At 41.2% G+C, this 21,004-nt stretch overlaps 1 protein-coding gene and 1 long non-coding RNA gene across 4 annotated transcripts in view; one reads left to right on the top strand and one right to left on the bottom strand.

Moving 5' to 3' along the window:
* LRP8 (LDL receptor related protein 8) overlaps window positions 1-21,004 on the top strand; it is a 163,451-nt gene that overhangs the window by 119,571 nt on the left and 22,876 nt on the right. For both annotated transcript variants that reach the window (XM_051624555.1, XM_051624554.1), the window contains exon 4: window positions 7,434-7,562. In XM_051624555.1, the coding sequence (XP_051480515.1) occupies window positions 7,434-7,562 (129 nt within the window). The remainder of the gene's footprint in view (window positions 1-7,433; window positions 7,563-21,004) is intronic.
* On the bottom strand, window positions 8,737-18,554 carry LOC127386884 (uncharacterized). Of its 2 annotated transcripts, none has more exons than XR_007890004.1 (3): window positions 18,436-18,554; window positions 15,101-15,333; window positions 8,737-10,914 (listed from the first exon to the last, which is right to left on the bottom strand). It is a non-coding gene; the product is annotated as an uncharacterized LOC127386884 (long non-coding RNA). The 2 variants fall into 2 exon arrangements; XR_007890003.1 differs by having other exon boundaries at window positions 8,737-10,740.

The following is a 21,004-nucleotide window of genomic DNA, read 5'->3' as shown; positions in this document are numbered from 1 at the left end:
TCTCTTAAAAACTGGTCTCTCTGTGCTCAGCCAGACTTGACCGGGGAGAAAGGTCACTGTGTATGGTACAGACACCATTAAAACCCTGTCATTTTACAAGTGCTATATAGTCAAACCCTGAATATAATGTGTCTCAGCAACTTAGATCCTGACTGTTGTTAAACATCTAATACTAGTTTGTAAATTCTGAAATGTTAGAAAGTATGACTATAAGGATAAGTTTAAAACAATAAAAAAGCTTCCTGTGGCCCTTACTGAAATTATTGCAAGCTTCCTATAGTTTAAGACCAAGGAAGATCATGAAATCATGCAGTTTGATCTCCTGTTTACCATGGGCCGTTAATATTGATTTGGATTTACCCAAAATGAGCCAAGTGACTTGAGATAAAGGACTTAATTGCTCAGCAGCATGGCCTGTTGGCCATATGAGATAGAGAAAAAGTGCCATCAAAACAATATCATGCAAAGCTGTGACATTAATTAGGTGCAACATTGTCAGTTGATTGCAGCAAGTGAGCATTTGCTATGTTTACAGAAAGACAAAATCAACTGTTCTGCAGTTCTGACTGAGGAAAGGAGATGCTTTCTTACCCAAGGTTGGTGGCAGTTTTGATTTTTAAAACGGGTAAGACAGCAGCAAAAATTGTGCTGGAAGCCCAAGAGTACTCATCCTTTCCCAGGATTGATTTTGGGATTTTGAATTCCTGATACTTCATTCTGCTCTTGAAGGCAGTAATCACCAATGTGATAATCTGCACAAAGGCAAGGTACTATGCAGTCTAGTTTAGGTGTGCTGAACTCTTCATACACAAAGCTTATTTTGTTCTCCAGTTTCTAGGTAGAGAAGGAGTCGGAGACTCATTGAAGACTGCTACCCCATGCTGTTGTAAAGAAGCCTTTCTTACAAGAATGGACTTGAGGGCCATACTGTGCAATGAAATGGGATTAAATCTGTGTAAATCCTTTTCCATTTCACTGGGAACTTCTGAGCATAAGTCACCATCAAACAAATTATGCCACAGAATCTAACTTTTCATCAGATGTATCAGCTGTTAATGCTGTATATGATTTCTTGACCTTTATAGTATGGTTTCTTAGAAGTCTTTCCTGATCTTTTGAGTCACTTATAGTAATTTATGTTCAAAGTTTAAAGGTAAAGGCCATAAAATAATTATCTCTTTGTGCAGAGACCATACGTTTTCATTATTTCTCTGCCTTGGCCTGCTCCTACAAAGGTTATTGTACATAAATGTGTTCATACACACTCAAAAACTTTTAAGTCAGGGAGCAGCAGTCCAAGTTCCCAGGTCCTGCGAATCAGTGTTGTCAGCATGCCCCAATTCTGACCTCAACAGACCATGTTATGCTAGCAGATGGATAGTTCGGCCTCCTCTGTCAACAAAGACATCTATTGTGGTGGTTGGGTTTCATTCCAAGTCCCCAAGTGCTGTAATCTTAGTTCACTTAATCCACTAATCGTGACATGCATTTTGGCCTGGGCTGGTCTCAGCTGGAAATGTAAAGTTGCCTTTATTTTCTCAGTGATCTTGAGTAAAGGCACAATACAGGTATGAGGAGCAAACCAAATACTGCTACTGGATGCAATTGCACTGGCTTTACAAGTCACAAGTTCACCTAAAGCTTGCCATCCCAGCAGGCTGATTCTCATACTGTGTTGCTTTATGTGACAGAAGGGGAAGTTCACGGCAGAATCATAACCTTTTGTGGAAAGGATACTTTGATTAATGTTCCCCATATCACCTACTTACTGTCTTTGTCTATTGTTGACACATGGATTCAAATGCAGGCACCCTGTGAAGCTGTGGGCTCAGGGGAGTTCCTGTGTAGTCACAATGTGTGTGCTAACGCCAAAGAAATTCCACTATGGATGTTGCTGTTCCCACACAAACACTTCTCACTGTAATGAAGCTCTTGTTTGGTATTGTTTGGTTTTGGGCTTGGCACAAGGAAGAGATAGGAGATTAACTAAATATAACAAATACAGTTATATAACACTCATTAGCAGAAAATCTGCTGTGTCTTGCAGGGTTAAGTAAACTGAAGGTAACAGCAACCTGTCCTGAGCTATGGAGTGAACTGGTGGGTGAACAGGGTAGAAATCCCTGTTCTAGCACCTATGTTGGGGTGGGAGAAGAGGTGAGGGAAGGGAAATTCCAGTGCAGACACACCTTCAGCTGCATAGTGGTTTAAATCTAAAGATGGATTTTGAAATGTTTCTTATGTACTCTAAATACTTCAGGGGAGAGTATCAGATGTAAGTCAGGGGTGACTGGAGACTGGGATATAAATTTATACACACAGATTTATAAGTATATCTATTAATAAGACTATATATGTAAACTTTTGTGACCAAGACACCTTTCTGAGTCACAAATCTCCAGGAACTGGGACCTGTGAGTTTCTGTATTTCTCTAAGCAATCTCTACCTGTCAGCTCCCTTCCTCTCTTCTGAACAGTTGGTCATTTAACAATTGTTTTGACTGGAAATTAGTCCTGTACATGGGCAGGTATGAACATTTACTTTGTTCTTGGTACATCTCTGAGATAGGACTGCCAACTACGACAAAAGAAGATTTAAGGGCAGTATTTGAGAAGCAGAGGTCTTCGTTAAAAACCTTCCTTTAAAAAAAGCCAGCAACTAAACCATTTCTGGAGGAAAGAGGGAGTTAGGAATTTCAAGTTCCATAAGGTAGAAGTGGAAGTTTGGCAGGAACAATTTATTGGCGTGTCAAATTTAATTAAACCATTTTAGTATGCTATTTTCTTCTGTTGAAGAATGAAGCTTTGGGTTGGGATTTTTCTTCTGAAGAACCTGGGGGAAAAACAGGGGGGCAGTCTGGAGGGGATGGCAGGTTGCTTCAGCAGATGTATTTCCACAAAGGGCGTTCTTTTCAGTCTGCTGATGAAAAGTCTTGTGGGTTTCCCACCAGTAGAAGCTGCTTAATTAAATTTTGTGTATGCTCTTGGAGTACCTGTTTGGTGAGAACCTGACAAATGGTCTTCTGCAAGTAAATCAATTCTGTTTTCTTGAATATACATGATGTCCGGAGCCTGAAAAGCACAGCAGTGGCACGAGAGGAAGCAAACAGTGGGGCGCCAGTTAGGCTCTATGGTTCTGTGAAAGACTTTGTAGCCTCCCATAAAGAAAAAGAAGAATGTGCCATTGGCTGTAGTGAGTAAATGGAACCTTCTTGTCTTCTTTGCTCTTGTCTCCTTATAAATAAACCATTGTTGTCCATCCTTGGCATTTGCAGTTCATTGTGATAAATTGGTCTTGATGTGTCTGACATTTCAACCAAGTTGTTTAATGGTGCTTTTCTGAAAAGGCAGATCTTGCTATAACTCACATTGGTCCAGAATATATCCAGGGTAAGAGCACTCACCATCATGTATAGCCCTATAACCCTTTATTTTCAGAGTGGATGAAGAGGAACGTAGGAAGTAAACATTTTGGTCACATAAGCCCAAAAAGCCTGGGTTTGTGTAAAAAGTGTGCAAAACCAGAAATGTTAAGTTTGGATTGCAGTAGCTAAAAGCCCGTTTCATAGCGTGGACAACAACACTGAGTCTGCTTGCACTGCTACAGCATCTCTGGAGAGTGGGGACCCAACTTACTGAAATAATGCAGAAGCATTCTCATAAAAATTTTGGGTTGAGTTTTATGCAAGATCTCCTGGTGTACCTGCCAGTGCTTACAAGTTATTGGCTTCTATGCAACGATTTCTTGGGTGCAGAAACGACTGGAATGCTGATTTTATGAACTGTGACCAACAGCAGATTCTGTTGCTGCACCTCTGCAACTTCAAGCTTTGATTTACATTTTTTAAAATGGATGTAATTACGCTCTCAGTGAGATGATTAACACAAAGATTGCTTTCCATAAATAGGAGTCTTCTGTCTATACCTTTCCAAACCTTTCAGCTTCCTAAAGCATCTGCCCACAGCAGCCAAGCAAAAGCAGTGCCCATACTGTGACCAGTAAATAACCTTTTTGCGGGTTAATGATCCTAGTGTTGTATAAATACCATTTTATAATTATATTTCACCTTCTTTGAAGTCAGGTGTGTGGAAAATGTTCTCATCTGTCTTGACCCACTTAATTCTCAATGGAGATTTACTATGAGGATGAAAAAGCTGGCCCTACTTGGCATCAAAACAAATGTTCCTTTCCATCATGACAGCAAGTAGAACTAGAACTGTTTTTTGGGTTGTGGTCCAATAACCTGATTAACAAATGTCTTTGTGACTTTCCCAGTTTTCCCAGTATGTCAGCCCAATGCAAACCTTGTTTTGGAATGCACTGCACAAATGCAGACAGGAGACAAACTTCCCAAGTGCAAAAAGATGGAAATCCGTTTGCACTGGTTAATCCAGTGAGGACAGTTTTTGCCCCAGCAGCAAACCGCCATCTGCCCGGCCCTCTGGAGCAGTTCCTCACACACCCAGGGTTTGGTGATGAAGGCATTTGGGAAGGAGCAGCTGGGTTTCAGTGGCTGTGGAGCTGTGCACCTCTGAGCTGGGAGGCTTTGAAGGCCTTGATGGAGGAATGCAAAGCTCAGGTAGTTGCTGAAGACCCCATCACATAATCCCTCTCTATGGTACTTGTGGTAAAATGCCCTGTTTTTACACAAGCTGCTGGGCGGGTACCTCAGAAGACAAGGTGGCCGCACTGTTGGGCTTGGTGTCCCCTCCCTGCAGCCAGGTATTGTGTGCATTGTGCCTCTCTCATGTCTCCAGGCCTCCTCTGGTCCCTCACAGATGTGGCCATCCCTCTACCTTTCCCAGAAGCTGCTGTCTCCTCCTCAGAGTTGGCACCTTTCTCCTCAGAGGGGCAGATGGCAGTGAGTTGAAGCCTCTGGCACCTTCCCTCCCTGGCCCCTGCAGGCTCCTCCTGCCAGTGTGACTCTATAGAGAGGTTTAAAAAAAAATATATATAGTGACTTGGCGGAACATATTTATTTATCTTTCCACTCAGTGTTCCCCAGACACATGAGGGCTGCGTAAAGCTGACAGAAGTGGTATTTCTGGGGTGCGTGCTCTCTGTGCAGAGGGGCTGTGGTGCTTCTAGGCCAAATGGACCCTTTAAACTCAGTTTTATTCTCGAGGGGGGGCTTCTGGTTGCCAGTCAGCTGCCTCAGAATTTTTCCTTCTGTATCCATGAATTCTTTGGGCATGTTTAGGGATGGGATGGTGTACCCCAGCATGCAGCTCTGGAGATGGCATCTGGAGCCTCTGCCATGGTGAGGCAGGCCAGCTTCCTTGAGGGTGAGGGCAGGCCCCTTGTTTGCTGCCATCTTGCACAGTTGGCAAGTGAGCTGTTTTTCAGAGGTGCTGTCTGACTCCTGCAGAAGGACAGGAGTGCTCAGTGCCGTTGACTGTCCCTGCAGTTGTGCATTATAAACCTGCAGCTTTAAAGGGACTGGGGCTAAGGGGAAAATCTAGGCCATGGGTCCCAGCCTGTGGCAGGGCACCAGTCTGAGCTGGCAAACATGTTGATCCTGGGGGGTGTGTAGCGGAGCCTTTCCAATGACAGGTGATTTTGTTACTAACCTGACAGTAAAACAACTAAAAAGCCTGAAGAAAGATTCCTTCTCCCCCCTTCCCTGTAGATCATGCAACATTTGTAAATGTTATTTAGGTATGCAGTGAGCAAATTTTAACAAAAATACTGTCTTGCTTTAGGGTTATAGAACTTCATTATATCTGTTATTAACTGTCTGTCTGGGGTAGGACCTAATTTTTCTTGGTATATTGGTTGCCCACAGCTTCTAGAAACTGCTTCTCAGAGTGCTTCAAGGTGCTAAAAACCCTGGGATTAAATGGCACTGCTTTCTAAGCGGCTGATTGATGCTTTGGGGCTTTAAGATGCCCCTCTACAGTCTTTTTGGGTAGGTGGAAGGGGAGAGGTATAATTTTAATCTTCTCTTGATCAGTACTTGGGGAGCTGATTGACTGCATAAATACCTTTAGCAGGGCAGGGTAATCTGTTTTAATTCAGAATTTAGGTTACTCCCTTTTCAGTAGACCTGCAGCCATGTATAGCGTTATCATCGTTAATACAAATGGAAGAACTATTTGTAAATGTGTACTTTTATAAAGAAAGAAATTAGTCTGTTTAATAAGCAAATCCTGCCAAACTGGATGATGATTCCAGAATACTAAACAATTGTTTAAACTGTGGAACATGACACATTCAAGCAGCCTAGTCACAATAAATGTAGGTCTGTTGCTCTTTACAGTATGGAGCAGGGAGGGAAGGAATTTTGGCAGAGCAAAATTGTTATAAGAGAAAAAGTTTCACAGCTTACTTGATTCCAGATGAATTTGGCAATTCTTAGTTGTATTCTTGCATGTACTGGTGGTTTTGCTTCTGTGGGTCTTCTGTGTCTCCATGTCTTACATCACAGTTGCCTTCAGTTTAGGTACTTACAGTTAAGTTTGTTTAACGTGTGTGAGTTCATGCTTGTGCTTTCCATTTTTTCCCCAGGTTAACTGACCATAATCTACCTAGATCACCAAACTTGGAAACTGCTTTGCAATACCAAAAATATGAGTAAACCCTTATACTAAAATTAGGCAGTTTGTTTTTCCAGACTGAATTTGGGGTAGTATTTTCAGGCTAGCTTGTCTAGAACTACTGTTGCTGTGTTGAGGGTGCTAGTCTTTTACCAGCAAAAGCACAGTGTGTTGGGGGTTTGAGGCAGTTCACTTTGGTTGCGTTAAGCTTGAAAATAAGAGTGAGGGGTGGCATTTGTATTATTTGTGTGTTCCTGTACAGTTACATTCCTGGAAGGAACTGGCTGGTTCAGGACTGCCTGGAAGGACAGAAGCATCCTTGTTTCTGGGAAAGTCTGTGATAGGATTCAAGAGACAGCAGCGTTTTGCAGAGAGGAAAGTTGCAGCCTAAAGCTGGGCACTTCTAGCCCATGCGCAGACCAAGATGGCAAGAGGGTGGGAAAGGGCCACCAGGCCCCGAGAGTGTGTAAATAGCCAGGGGACCTATGCACAGTTTGTTACAACTCAGCATCCCTGGGATGGCCAGAAGCAAGAGCCCTGCCTGCAAGGAAATGCTAGGTAGAAGTTGTATACAAATCTGACTTTTCTTCCTCTCGGGTAATTCTTTTGAGTTTAAAGTTAAGTTTCTGGGATTTTGTTGAAATAAACAGTGGCACTTCCCACCCACCTCCAACCCCCCTTGTTGTATTTTTTTGTTCTAGTGTGGAAGTATTTTGATCTCTTTTGGAGAACACATACGGGAAAGTTATCCTTCAAAATCAGTTTTGACTCGGGATTTCATTGTAATATGTGTTAAGATTGAGCCATGCAAAATAAAAGTAACTTCAAAAGTGCAAACAATGTAAGAAGTGTCTAGAATTATTTTTAAGTTGTTTTATTTTTCTTTATTCTTCCAGCCAAGCAAGTATGTCCAGCTGAAAAAATCAGCTGTGGAGACCTCAGCAACAAATGTATCCCGTCGTCCTGGAGATGTGATGGGCAGAAGGACTGTGAAAATGGTATTGATGAAGCTGGTTGCACTCCTGGTGAGTTGGAGTAATGCTTTAATATGTATGCAACATCTCCCTTCAGGGCTATAAAAGTCCTAGAGTGACTATTACAAATTGCATGTAAAGGGATGACTTTTCCTGCCAACAAATTCATCCATTCTACATTTGCAATGCTAAGTAGTGAATTTTAGAAAAAGAGGAAAGAAAGATTCTCCAGTTAGAGCTGGCTGGAGAATATAAAGGGAACTCTGTGGAGAATTACATGTTCTTTTACTAGTATAGCAGCATATAGTTGGTGATTCTGGGATGACAAGGTTATTAGGGTTAATACCTAGATGATGTGGTAAGGATTCAAACCTTCCTCTGTGATAGCTCAGCAGCTTGCTTCCACGTCTTTCCTCTCCTGCAGAGTGCAGCCCTATAGACTAAGGCTGACTTCTGCTGGGATATAATAGGTAGGTCTGGACATTTCTTTATTAGTAGCTTGTTGGTTTCACTGGACAGAGAGAGAATGATACACTATTCACCGTAACAGTTCTGAATTCAGTCCCTAAATGGCCGTTGCCTTTTATTAGGCCTTTCTCTGCTGAATGAGAGTTCTTTCACAGTGTTTTCCCTTTGTGAAAACTACACTGTGTAATCAAGCCATTTCTCAAACTGTCTTTTTGATAGACTAAACGTATTTTGGTTTTTCTTCTTCTTGCTGTCAAGTATTTTCTTTTGAATGAATGCTTCCCTCATTGTTGTGGCTCCCTTTGGTATCCCAGATGATTTTCCAGTTTTATACAGACCACCAGAATCTAGGGAATATCAGTCTTAACAGTCTGTGCAGAATAAAATAATCTAATACTGTTCTTATATAACTTTGGCTGTTAAATTATTTGTGTGCAAACGATCTTAGGCTATTAAGAAGCCATCTCATGCTGTGTGTAGTTATTCACACATTATCAATATTTCTGGTGTTGCAGGTGGCATTACCAATGTTATTTTTACTTCCAGATTATTGCTGAAGGGGCTGAATTATTACATGCAAGTACACATGGATGTTTCTTTATTTGAAAATTGAATTTTGGGCTCTAATACCTAGCCAGTTCATTATCCACTAATGTGGATTTATTAAATTTTTTTTGAAGTTTTGTAATGAAATATGTTTTTTGATAACATTTTGTGGGTCCAAGTAAAAACACTGGATGAATTTTTTTCCAGTCAGTTTTATCAACCAAAATAGAGTCTTAACCAAAGATTTTACTGTCTGAGCAACCTGTTCCAGTGTTTAGCCACTCACTGTAAAACTATTTTTCCTTTGTCACAATCTGTGCCCGTTGCCTCTTCTCTTTTTGCTGTGCTCTTCTGAGAAGAGCTGCCCTCCAGCCTCCCTGTATGACCCATTTAGATACTGAAAAATTGCAAGATCTCCCTCTAAACTTCTCCAACTTAAACAAACCCGTTTCTCTCTGCCCCTCCTTTTATATCCTTAGGCTGCACATGTGGCCTCCTGTTTCCTGTGGAATTAAACCTGTGTGTGGGGGCAACTCCTAAGTGATAAATGACTGTGATGTGCTAAGTTGGTGATGTGCTTAGATCTCTGGTCCTGAGTCCTTTTTCATTGAATGGAAGGCGTGGATAAGAGGCAGGTATAGAAGAGAATTGTAACTGCTAGAGAAAAAAAATTCTTTTCCTCAATAGGAGTTAATGAAATTAAAATTATTTTTACACTGATGGCTGCCTCCACTAATTTAATGCTGCTGCTTGCACTGTAGAAGTTGTCTCACGGAGTCTTTTATTTATAATTAAAATCTACTTGAAATTGCTTTGAACTTCTGTTTTTCAAGGCTCTAGGTAACCCTCAAAATGAATGTAAATATGTTCTGAATCCCACATAATTTCACCATAATGATGCTATTAATGGATTTAGAAATAATTGAGTGTTTCTCTTCCGGATGTTTCAGCATCTTTAATCGTGGTGTGGACATTTTTAGTGCATGTGCAGGTTCTTAAAATGGAAGTTTAATTCAAGGACAAAGCACCATCTTCTGATGGATGTTGTGTAACTCATGTGAAATTAATTAGTGACTTTCATTTAGTTCCTTGTCATTGAGTGTTGTCCCCATGCAGGCTGCCACCTCAGTGGGGCCACATTGGCAATGTGGTCGTGGCTGGCTCTGAATGCGGGATGGGCCATTCCCTGCCCAGAGGACCAGGCAGAAAGGCACTGACAGTTGAACTTGGAGCTTCCTGGGTGGTTGCAAACATCAGAAGTTTGCAGTGCTAATATCTGCTGACTCAGCACCTTTCAGAGCCATTAAAATCACTTTCAGAAGGAAACAGGAGGCATTGCTGAGTGGCTCTAGTGGGAGCATTTTCAGTGAGGTTGCTTGTCAAATTAAGATGTTTTCCTCATGAATGAGAACAAATATGTTGTCTGTTTAAACTCTTAAGAGCTTCTGGAGGATTGATAGCTATCCTGTCTTTTATTCAAATCTGATAAACTTCACTAAGCCTACCCACTGATACTCTGTTAAAATTCCCATTTCTTCTCTGTTTTGAATCCTTTATCTGTTTTCTCTTATCTCAGCATTCTCTTTTTTTAGCCTCTGCACTCACATTTTTGTTCTCATTTTAAAAGAAGCTTCAGCACTGACTGGTACCTGCAGCCCCTTGGAGCAGAGCACCCTGGCATAGCTAAGGCTGCACCTCACACAGAGCTGTCTAGCTTCTTGTACCTGTCCTGGGCTAAAATGCTCACAGTTCAATTTCAGGGAGGATCAAATGCAGGAGAGGGAAACAATTATGGTACTAGAATCATCCAAAACTTTTAAGAATAGTGCAAGGGAATTATGGGTCTTCCTCCTATGTCTGCTTCTGGCCTCCAATAACTTGCTTTTCAGGTAGTATTCTGGATTTTATATTCATGGATTTTTTTTTTTCCTCAGAATTATGTAATTGCTTTTTGAATCAACGTGAAATTATCCAGCATGGTCAGTGTAGTCACTGGCACAGCCAGCTGGAGGTAGAAAGCTGCTGTTCAGAAATTCATGGACGAATGTGAATATCAGTAAGAGAATCTTCAGTTTGGGTGGGTTCTTCTTTGTTCTTTATGTCAGCCATGTCCTTGGTGCATCATCTTGCATAAATTCAAACAAACTGGTGCTCTACATCCCTCTCCTTTGCTTTTGGTTGAAGACTTGCTGTTTAAATTGGCACGCCGTGTGATCTGAAAAAAGTTTGTCACAGCATTGCTCAGAATATCTTTTCACCAAGGAAGGAGAGAATTTGCAGTCTCATATGCTGTCTTTTTGTAACCTTTGTAACCTTTTGTAACCTTTAGACAAAGGGTTCAGCAAGCTAGCAAGTTAGCAAGCTCTGGATTTACCTGAGTGCAGGTGTGCTGGAAAAAAAAACAGAACAGCATTATCTCAAACAATGGATAAATCAAATATTGAGAGTTCCTCATCTCTCCCTGTACAATCCAGCCCTGTAAAACTCTTAGGAGTAAGCAAAGCAGACTGTGTTTGTCTGAAATAAGGGTCTGTTTGCTATGTCTGGAGCAAGAAACAGGAATTTAATAGGTAAAATCCATTACATTAAAAACTTCCAGAGAGGTATGTAAAAACAGCATTTGCTTGCCTGTGAGACCTGGTCTGGTACCAGTGCTAGGAAAGCTGTCATTCTGCTAGGCAGTCCAGGCTCTGGCCCCATCATACTGCTTAGAAGCCATTGTCAAAGGATAGCAAGGAACTTTATTGTTGTTCACCCATAAACAAGGAGGAAAAATTTTTACCCAGTGGAAGAATTTCCCAAGGAAGCAAAGGAAGCTGTGAATTATTTAACCTGCAGTGGATAAAGCACCAGTGATTAGGGATCCAGATTAACAGGCTGTAATTGCACCAGGGATGAATGAATTGTGGGTATTAATCCTGGCATGTAGGTAGCTAAGTACCTTTCTGCCTTAATAATGTACTTCCAGTAGGTGGGCTGTAAGTCCAATGCCAACTTCTAGTGCACAAACAATTTTTGAAAATGCAAATAGCTGCCTTTTTAAAATAAAAGCATGTATCTACGAAGAAAAAAACCTGATTTTTCAGTTCTTTGGAGCAGAGGTAATTTTTGTCTTTACAATACTAAGTGTGTTGCATTCAGAGGTCAGGTTTAGTCCTCTAAAATAGACATCAACAGTTAATAACGTAAGAGCAGTCTTGACTTTGCTGGCTTGGAGGTGCTGACTTCCTCCTTTTTATTTCCCTGGTTGAGGTTTTCTGCTCCCAGTGTAACTAACCTTTGTCACAATGGATTGGACAAGCTTAGGACAGCGTTTACTGAGACTAAAAAGAGAAATTAGATATGGGAGACTGTAATTAAAGCATCACAACTCAGTGCCAGTCTGGACTTCACTAACTATTGCAGAACTTGTTAAATCTCTGCTAAGAGAAACATTATCCAGTGTTTTGTCCACTGCTCAGGAATGCAGAGAGCATTTCAGCATGGCTTTAGAGCAGCCGAAATGGGCATTGCACCCCTTCAATGCACACATCACTTGTTCCTCCTGAGAGGGCTCTGCTGGGATGGTCAACAGAGAGAGCAAGGCTCTGTCCCCATCTCTTCTGATCGTGTGGCTAGTCTTTTATTATTGTCCTGTAGCAAAAAAAGGCGGCATATCATCTCAGCATCATATTCTTCATGCAGTAAAGGGTACCTGTGTTTTGATCTGAGTCACACTTCCAATGCTACCCATGGGGATTTGACCATACTGTTTCTGTTCATTCTACATCTCCACAGATCCTACTGAGGGCATTTTAGTTGGTGATAATGTAGCACTAACTTTGTCTTCCTTTGCATCCTGATTAATATGTACTTTCCTCAAAGTTAGGAATTCTGTTCCTTACCTTCATTAACAGACTAGGTGCACAGTGATGTATACTGTTCCTGTCAGCTCAGAGGGAAATCAAATCCAGAGGATCAGATTTGGCCATATATTCTCCCTGAAAAACCCACCAGTTTTAGTGGGGTTAAAGCCCATACTATTGCATTTGTGCCTGAAGAGGAAATACTTATCTACTATCACTATTCATGAGTATTTCAGCATGGGATGAGAAGACTCATGGCTAGCCTGAAACTTCTGTCATTTTATAGAAGGCAGCTGTAACTTGAGTACACTTCCCATGGTGGAGGAATCTACAATTCTTTCCAAGAATGGAAAGAAAATTACTATAGATTTAACAAATGAAAGTCCTTCATAAATAAGGTAGGAGAGCAGTGATATCCTCTGGGCTTTACATGATGTTTAATTACTGGACAGCTGGAGGGATTAATGCCTAGTGCATTATGCCCTGGCTCTCAGAAATTAAACATGTACAGCTGCCAGTTTATCACTGCTTAAAGTATTAGAGCTCCTTTGAAAGCAGTAGGAATTGCAGAAAAATCCTCGTTGTTATTTAGGAAAAATCTCAGCCCATAATCACATTTGTCCTGAGTTCCTTCAGAGCAAAACAGCAAGAAAAATGAGACTGGTAGTTACCTTTAATTGCACTCTTACAGGAAAAATGAAGGTAGTTGCATTTTTAATGTATTGGATGCTTGTTGTAATTAAATGTAAAATAGTGCATGGAACTTAGTTTAGAGGTAAGATACTCATTGCATAAGGCAAGAATTAAACCCTAAAGCCATGGCTTAAGCTGTGCCAGGGTTCTGCCTGCAGAAGGTTAGGGCAAAATGGCTTTATTTTCCCTACTGCTGTCTCTTGAGGTTTTAAAAAGAATAGACATCTGTAACATTCTGGAAGTGGAGTTTCCCAGTACTGAGTGGTGCCTCGCACAGCACAGCAATGGTGGCCTCTGCACATGCTGATCCCTCAGTTACAGATAAATTGTCTGTATGAGTATATTACACAAATCATTTATTCTGTGAAGCATAATAGATGAAAACACAATATGAAGACAAGACAATTTAGAATTTGCTAGTTCTACAACTTTTTCCTGAAGGTACACTAGGAAAAAAGTAGATGCAAAGAACAGGGTGAGAGCAAATTCTCTCTCACACACACAAGTCCTGCAGAGCCCCTAGATGATGATTTTCACAGAGTTGTGCAAGAGTGGTATGAAAAAACTGGTTTTATAGAAAGATTTGTGGAAAACTAAAATGAAAGCCTGATGCTGTTGGACTCCACGTTACCTCTGCACGCAGAGAAAAGCTTTGGCTTGCTGCTCTTTCTGTACTTTAGCTAGAGAAGTTGTCTTTCAGTCTTCTTTCCAATCTCACATTGTACTGTCAGAGGAGCAGAAATTGGCCTGTAGTTATGTTTATCTTCTGGGCAGTCTGTCTGTCAACAGTTCATGTTCTCCTAGCTGAAATAGCCAAGAAACTGCATCTCTTATTGCCAAATCTGATTGTATTTCGTGTCCCTGAAGTGCTTTCTGCGTAAGAATGAAGCTGTAATTCTGAGCCTATTCATCCAAAAAGCAAGAATCTGTTTAGTCTTATTAAGGGAAATCTTCTCTAGCTGTCAGTGCCAGTGATGGTGTTAGGAAGGCAGATCCGTGGGTAGGAGTTCCATCCTTCAGTGGCCACGGGTACATATGCGTTATGCTAATTAACGAGTGCTTAACAGTTATGCTTCCTGAGCATATGATCTGAAGACTGAAACAAGATCAGTTAGCTTGAACTCAGTACAGTCCTACGCAGGGAAGGACCATGAAACATTTGATGCAAAACCAAAACAAGCTGGTTTATGAGTCATGTTAATGGATAAAAACATCTCAAAGTTATCTTAGTTGCTGAAAAATGCTGTTTTCATACAGAAAGAAAGATAAAATGGTTGGATTAATTTTGCTTATATCTTCCAAAGAAATTTTTTTATTTGATGAAGTGTAACTGGGAAGGTTTAGCTCACTATAAAATACACTTCAATTCACTTATTTTTTTCTAACAAACTGAAAATAATTGCTTATGTTGTACGATTGATTATTCATCTCAGTCAGAATGCAGCAAAGTGCTGCTTTCTGTTTCAAAGCCATAAAAACTGAAAGGCAAATCTTAATGCTATAGAAATCTCACTACAATTAAAGTAAGTGCAGTTAGCACATGGCCCTTATACTTTTAATTGTAGTGAGTGTCACTCAGTGCTTACATTTTCCATTTGAGTAGAAAATCTAAAACATTTTTTGTAAAAATAATTGCTGTTCTTGTGTGGAATTGTAGCTTCATTATATGGGTATGTTGTTTGCATCAAATAATAGCTGTGCCCTTGTCATAGAGTCCCCATAGAATGGTTGGAAAGGACCTTTTCAGGCCTTCACATATAGTCCAATCCCCTGCATTTAGCAGGGACATCTTTAACCTAGATGAGGTTGCTCAGAGCCACATCCAACTTGACCTTGAATGTTTCCAGGGATGGGGCTTGTACCACCTCCATGGGCAAACTGTTCCTAATGCCACATGCTTGAAAATAATTTGGGGCTGGTTGTTTCCTGAAAAGCCTATCAATCTCTCACCCTCCCCAAACCACCTCAGTGATGAGCCCTCAGCTTCTGTGGTTACCAGGTTATCCTGATGAAGTGAGGCTTTTCTCTCTGCCTTACCTGTTTGGCCCATTGGTTCAGAAATGTATCTTGAGGGGTGGCCAGTGTGGCTTTTCTTTAGTCGGTTTGTTACTGAGGCCTGTGCAGTGATTCCTTCCATGAATAATACTTATTTTTTCATTTTCTACAAGTGCCTTGAGGTCTGTGCAGTTTTCTTGACATGAGTGTAGCAGCACAAGCCTTAGCAGTGCATGTAGCTTTGTAGTGTCAGCTGCTGCTCCCTTCTTCCTTACCTGTGTCCAATAAAGATAAGTATTGTAGATTGTTACAAGCCTCCAGGACTCCCTTTTTAATTATGTCAGTGTAAAAGACTGTTAATTCTGGTGAAACAACTCACTTTTCCAACTGGCTAAACCGGTGCCATCCCTTTGCTTGGGAGTGTGTGGGTAAGGAGGAAGTGGCAGGCAACAGAGCTGTGGACAACAGACATGGATTTGAATTCTTTGCCTTTCCCAGTCAGAAAAAGAAAAAACAGAGTTTGCAGATTTTCTGAAAGTAAAACAAATTGTGCCATCATTTGCCAATGTGACTTAAAGTGTAGCTTTTAGGATTTTTATGAAGTCTCTCTCCTGAGCTGGACTAAGACACCAGAGAGCAATGGAGAAAACAAGCATGTGCAATAAGGTGGTTCATGTTTCTGTGTTAGCAGATGAGCACAGTGTGGAAGTCTGCTCAATGGATGGAAGGTGAGGTCTGTGGAGTAGGCTTTGCCTGGCAAAGCATCTGTGATGTAGACTCTGCAATGGCAAAATTAACTTCTGGTCATGCAGAAATTTCTATGCAGTAAACCCTCATAACCACAGGGAATCCAAGAGGTCTGAGTACACAGTAATGTGTTTTTTGTGTGTACTGTCACCGGGGCAAGGCCCTGTTCAGTAATGCTCTGTGCTGGTTGCTGGAAGAACCTTTATATATTCCTCAGAAACACAGAATACAGTGTGATAATACTAAAGCAGCTGTTAGTTTCATGGATATTATCAGATGTTTCTGAGGGATTTGCCAAATTGGTGTAATTTGTAAAACTGCTATTTTAATAAGCAAGTGATGTCTGAGAGAATAGGAGTGAGCTTGTCCTATGTAGGTTCCAGTTTTCAAAGTCAGAAAAGAAACCCACTAAACATATCATAGCTTTTTTTTTTTTCTATTTACCTTTTGGCTAGTACTAAACATCTGCAATCTGATTCAGCTGATTATTCAATCAGAATATAAAAGAGTAATAGTAATAATAATGGCTTTATCCCCATGAGATCCCCATGGTGTGTCTTGAATTTTAGCAAAAAGCAGCACCATATCAACCCTAGGCATTCTGACCATCTTTTTTTTCTTTCCTCCCAAGCTGCTTTATTTACCTCTAAACCATCTGCACTGGACTCACTTGTTCTTAATTTGAGTTAATTTTCAGTCATTTAACCAGAAGGCAAGGGTAAACTCCCTAACACTTTCCTGGTGGAAAAAAATAAGGAGACTGAAAAAAAAAAAAGCAAACAACAAAACAACACAAAAGGGGACTGCAAGTATGAGTTAGCAACCTTACTGCACATAAGTGAGATTGAAGACAGGGAAGAAATTCAGAGTGGGCATATCTTTTGTACATAAGCTGCTTCTATTTGTAAATTGTGGGGTCATAATTAATTCTATTTTCAGAAAATTAAAAGCACTTCAAATGAATTCAAATAAATCCCGATTCTCAGGAAATATATTCAAAATCAGTAAATACATTTTTGAACCAACTATTATTTATCAGCAGGGGCTTTGGCATCTGATTGCTCCGATATAATTAACTAATACCATGCAAATACTGCTGCAGAGAATGGAAAAATAGCTCATTTGTGTTTAAAGGGAGCAGCGTGGCAAAGGCAGTGAGCACATGCAAATATTAATTTGCAAGAGTGCATGAGGTGGCTCCTTAGCTACATTAGTGATTTGAACAATATCAGGAATTACTATTCCTTCTGCAGCCTTCATCTACACGGGCTCTTCGGTATCAATCACCATAGCAACAACCACTGTTAGTAGTGAGACTGCAATTCAGCTACATTATTCCCTTCATGGGAGGCCTGTCATTTTTTCAGAGCAATGCTCTTCAAGGTCATTTTCATTTACCTCCATCTCTTTTGCTGTCCTTCCTGGAGGGCAGCTTTCTGTGGGAAACTCTGTCCTTCTAGGCATGAATCCATGTTTTAAACACTGGCATTTGACCAAAGATTTGTATGAAATATTCAGATATTTGGTAAGCACACCAATTGTCTGCAGACAAAACAAATAATTTAGGTACAATTAAGACTGAAAATAAGTCCTAGTCAACTAAAATTAACACGATGACAGCATTGATAACTGGCCTGGCAATTAGAAGTTAGTTTAGCCTGTCAGGACACTGTGACCTTCTTATCCATGGTCCAGCTCAGAGATTAATTTATGTGGGCTGTAGTTTATGCTTTGTGCAGAATACATGGGCTGTTGGAGCTCAGGCCTTCCAGTTCTGCAGCCATGTGGAGCTCAGATCCTGAACTTCACAGCTTAGGAGAGTTTCTGAAGTCCGCCAGCTTCTCCTGCCAGTGTTCAAGTGGTGATAAATCAACAGTAGATCTCTCCTTCCCCAGTGCAAATGTTAATTTATGCAAATAACCCTTTCCCTTTTTTAGATGATCCATTCTCAGATTTCAGCAAACAAGAAATTTTGAGCCATGCTTTGGGGAAGGTGTCAGAAAAGTAATAATTTATCTTTTCTTGTCTTCAGCATCAGTACTTGCTGTTGACCACTTTACCACAAATTTTACCAAATAATTATCATTCTTGAAGGCGTTGATGTAATTTCAAGTGGAGCTGACATTTTGAAAGAGAGAGATTAATTAGATATCTATGTCTTACTGAAAAGCTAGAAAAGCTTCAGTTAAAAGATTAGCAATGGCAGCAGCTGTAGTCCATTGAACACAAAGGTTAGACTCGATGATCTTAAAGGTAGTGAATGCTGTAGTGATGGGGCTACCTAGGTACCCTGCCAGATTTATGAAAGGGGATGTGAAGTAAAGTGTGCCTGGGACTTGGCTTCCCCATCTTCATTTCTCCAGGTGCTATGTAAGAAAATGTGTAGTTCTGGTTTCTGTTAGGTTCTTCACACCAGCGTCAAACCATGCAGCAGGAACCCTGAAGAGCACGAGCATGCTGGCTCTTGCCTAGGTACAGAGGGACTGTGAGCAGCTTTTCTCCTCTGTTGTCTGTTTGTGCCAGAGCAAGTCCCTGAGTGGCTGGAAGCTGCATATTGCCTTATCCTGGCACGCCCTGCAGATATTAGCTCTCAGAGCGGATAACAAGGGTGAGAGGAACTGGGATATTACCTGCCTTCCCATGGCCAGCAGTGGACCCAGCTGCAAATGGAGGTGGGGCTCTCTGCTGGAGGTGTGTGTGACCCAGAGGGAACTGTCCCATTTGAGCTGGCCTGAAGATGGTCATTAGGTCTGTAAATGAACAAAAGGGCATTTTAATGTATTGGGTTCACCAGGAGGTGCCTAGAGCAGCCTTCTGTAGCAAGGGGCACAAGCTGCCATTTGGCACTGCCACTGGCTGCTAGTGTATGCACTGCAGTGGCCCCTGTCACAGCTCTGGTGACTGTCCAGTGGCCTCCTTGTCATGGCACAGTGGTAGCAGCCCATCAGTCTCACAGGCTGTGCCAGCAGCATGTGGCTTCTGTAACTGCAGGCAGGGAGACCTGAGCAAAAGATGCTGCTCTTCTGCCTCCTCAGCCTTGTCCCAGTGCGGGTGATTCCCTGTCAGTGCTGGTGCCACTGCCTCTGGCTTTAGCTGCATGGTGGAGACTGATCCCCACCTCAGGACTGCAGTGGTGGGAAGGGGGAATTAGCAACAGCCCAGCTGCTGTGCGTGTTCAGTGCAGGGAGAACTTGTAGTCTCTAGTGCTGCCATCACACTAAATTTAATTTTTAAAAAGAAATAAAATAATCATGACCGTGCGATTTTTCTAGCTAGTGATTCACAAGCTTCAGTGAGAAAGCCCTCGTAAGAGGTTAGAAAAGCTGAACTGCTTCTATTTGCTGGCTGCTATTGTCAGTAATTTTATATCTGTACTGGGATTTGTAGGTGCAGAGGAGGAGCTTTTGTGCAAACTTCCATTGTCTGTATCCCACACATATGTTTATCAGTTGCTAATTTGCCAATGCAGCAGATTTCTGAAGGGAAATGTGTACAGAGAGGAGGAGGGGGAACCAGGAAAACAACAAGGGGAAAAAAGATGGGCTCATTACAGTTAGGGGAAAGGAAATTAATGCACATTTGGAGTGTGCAAATCATTACAACCTTGCCAAAAAAATGAGAGATCAAAGGACTATGCAAAATTTTGCTCACTGATCTAAGATTCATCAAAATAATGCCAGAAAAGCAATTTCTTCTTCTCAGATCTGTTACAGAAGCTGTACATAGCCCTAGAAATATTCCTGTTTCTCACTTTCTTTTTCAAATAGGCTGGTAAGATTATAACTGTTATCTTAAATTTCCACTTGACAGTTCCATATTATGCATCATCTGAAGAAGCACTGATTAGTAGGGTTAATAGGTTCTTTCTGGCTATGGGTTAAGGATGGAGAAGTATGCTCTGTGAAGTAAAGGAGTAGAATTTGGGTGAAAAAACTAAGCTTTTTAGTGGTCTCAATTCTGCTATGCAAAATAGATGCTTCTCCACCACACTGTGCCTGTACTTCAGGTTCTGAAGGGAATTCCGAAGGGAATATTAGGACATGTGAGGGATTCATGTCCTAATATTAGTTGTCTGATCTCAGTTCCCTTTGTATTGAGAGAAGAAATACTAGCCCCTCCATGGGATAGTTGTTATCCCAAGGTAGGTGGCAGGAGTTGCCTGTTGAGGGCAAATCAAATATCCAGAATACTCTCCTGGGTACAAAAGGAGCCTGAGCAGTCTGCCTGGACCAGATGATACTGTGGTTTTTAACACCAGGTTCTCCTTTGGTGACCACACTCTGTTGCATTTAATTACTAATGTCAAGTTGGGCACACAGCAGTGAGAAATTCTCTTTTAACATTCATCCCTTTGGAGGGAGGTTGGGTCATAGCCTGTGCATGGTGGTATTGCACCAAGGAAGGCAAACCTCTTTTATTCTAATTCGGCAGATTGCTTCTCTGTTATACACAGTAACATCAGGAAAACCTGGGAGTAAATGAGACAGAGCACAGGGCAGGAGGGGAAAGTATGTATGTTTTCACCCTCTAATGTAAAACTACAGGCTGCTTAGGTTAACAGACAGAGCCCAGCAAGTTTGCAAGCTAGAATGTAAGTAAGTATCCATGTGCAAGTGAACATGTTCTCAATTGCAAGGTAAGTAGAGTTTCATTCCCAGGTATAAACCAGTCATAATATTTCAGTAGAATACCACTGGGTTCCTGGTGTTGGCTGAAAGCTGGGGTATGACAGCTCCTTTACAGAGATTCTGCTGCTTTCCAGATGCACTTGCCATTGCAGTGGTTAGTACCATCTGAATTGTGTGTTTTATCGTAGGGGCTCTGCAGATACAACAGTAAATAGTTCTGCTACTGAAGACAAAAAGACTCCCAATGTAAAAAAAAAAATTAAAAAGTTTATTGTAATTTATTTTTATATATTTATTGTACTTGTAGTTTATCACAGCCATAGCTTTCCTGTAGATGACGGAAACAGCAAAAGCAGAATTCTATTTTAAGTAACTAACTAAAAGTACTTATGGATAATTTCTTTCAGGGCTTTGGTTCCCCCACACCTTGATGAAATAAAGTGACTTTGAGCTGCACCTTGCTGGAGTGCCTGAAAGTTTAAAATGAGCAGGCTTCTCTGGTTCAGCTGTCCATTAGGCTTGCAGAGGAGAGTACTCCACTCAGCTTTCTATCTGACAAACGCCTCATTTG

This window comes from Apus apus, chromosome 7 (assembly GCF_020740795.1).
Source record: "Apus apus isolate bApuApu2 chromosome 7, bApuApu2.pri.cur, whole genome shotgun sequence".
In the NCBI taxonomy this organism is placed as follows: Eukaryota; Metazoa; Chordata; class Aves; order Apodiformes; family Apodidae; genus Apus; species Apus apus.
This window is presented reverse-complemented; position numbering and strand designations above follow the sequence as displayed.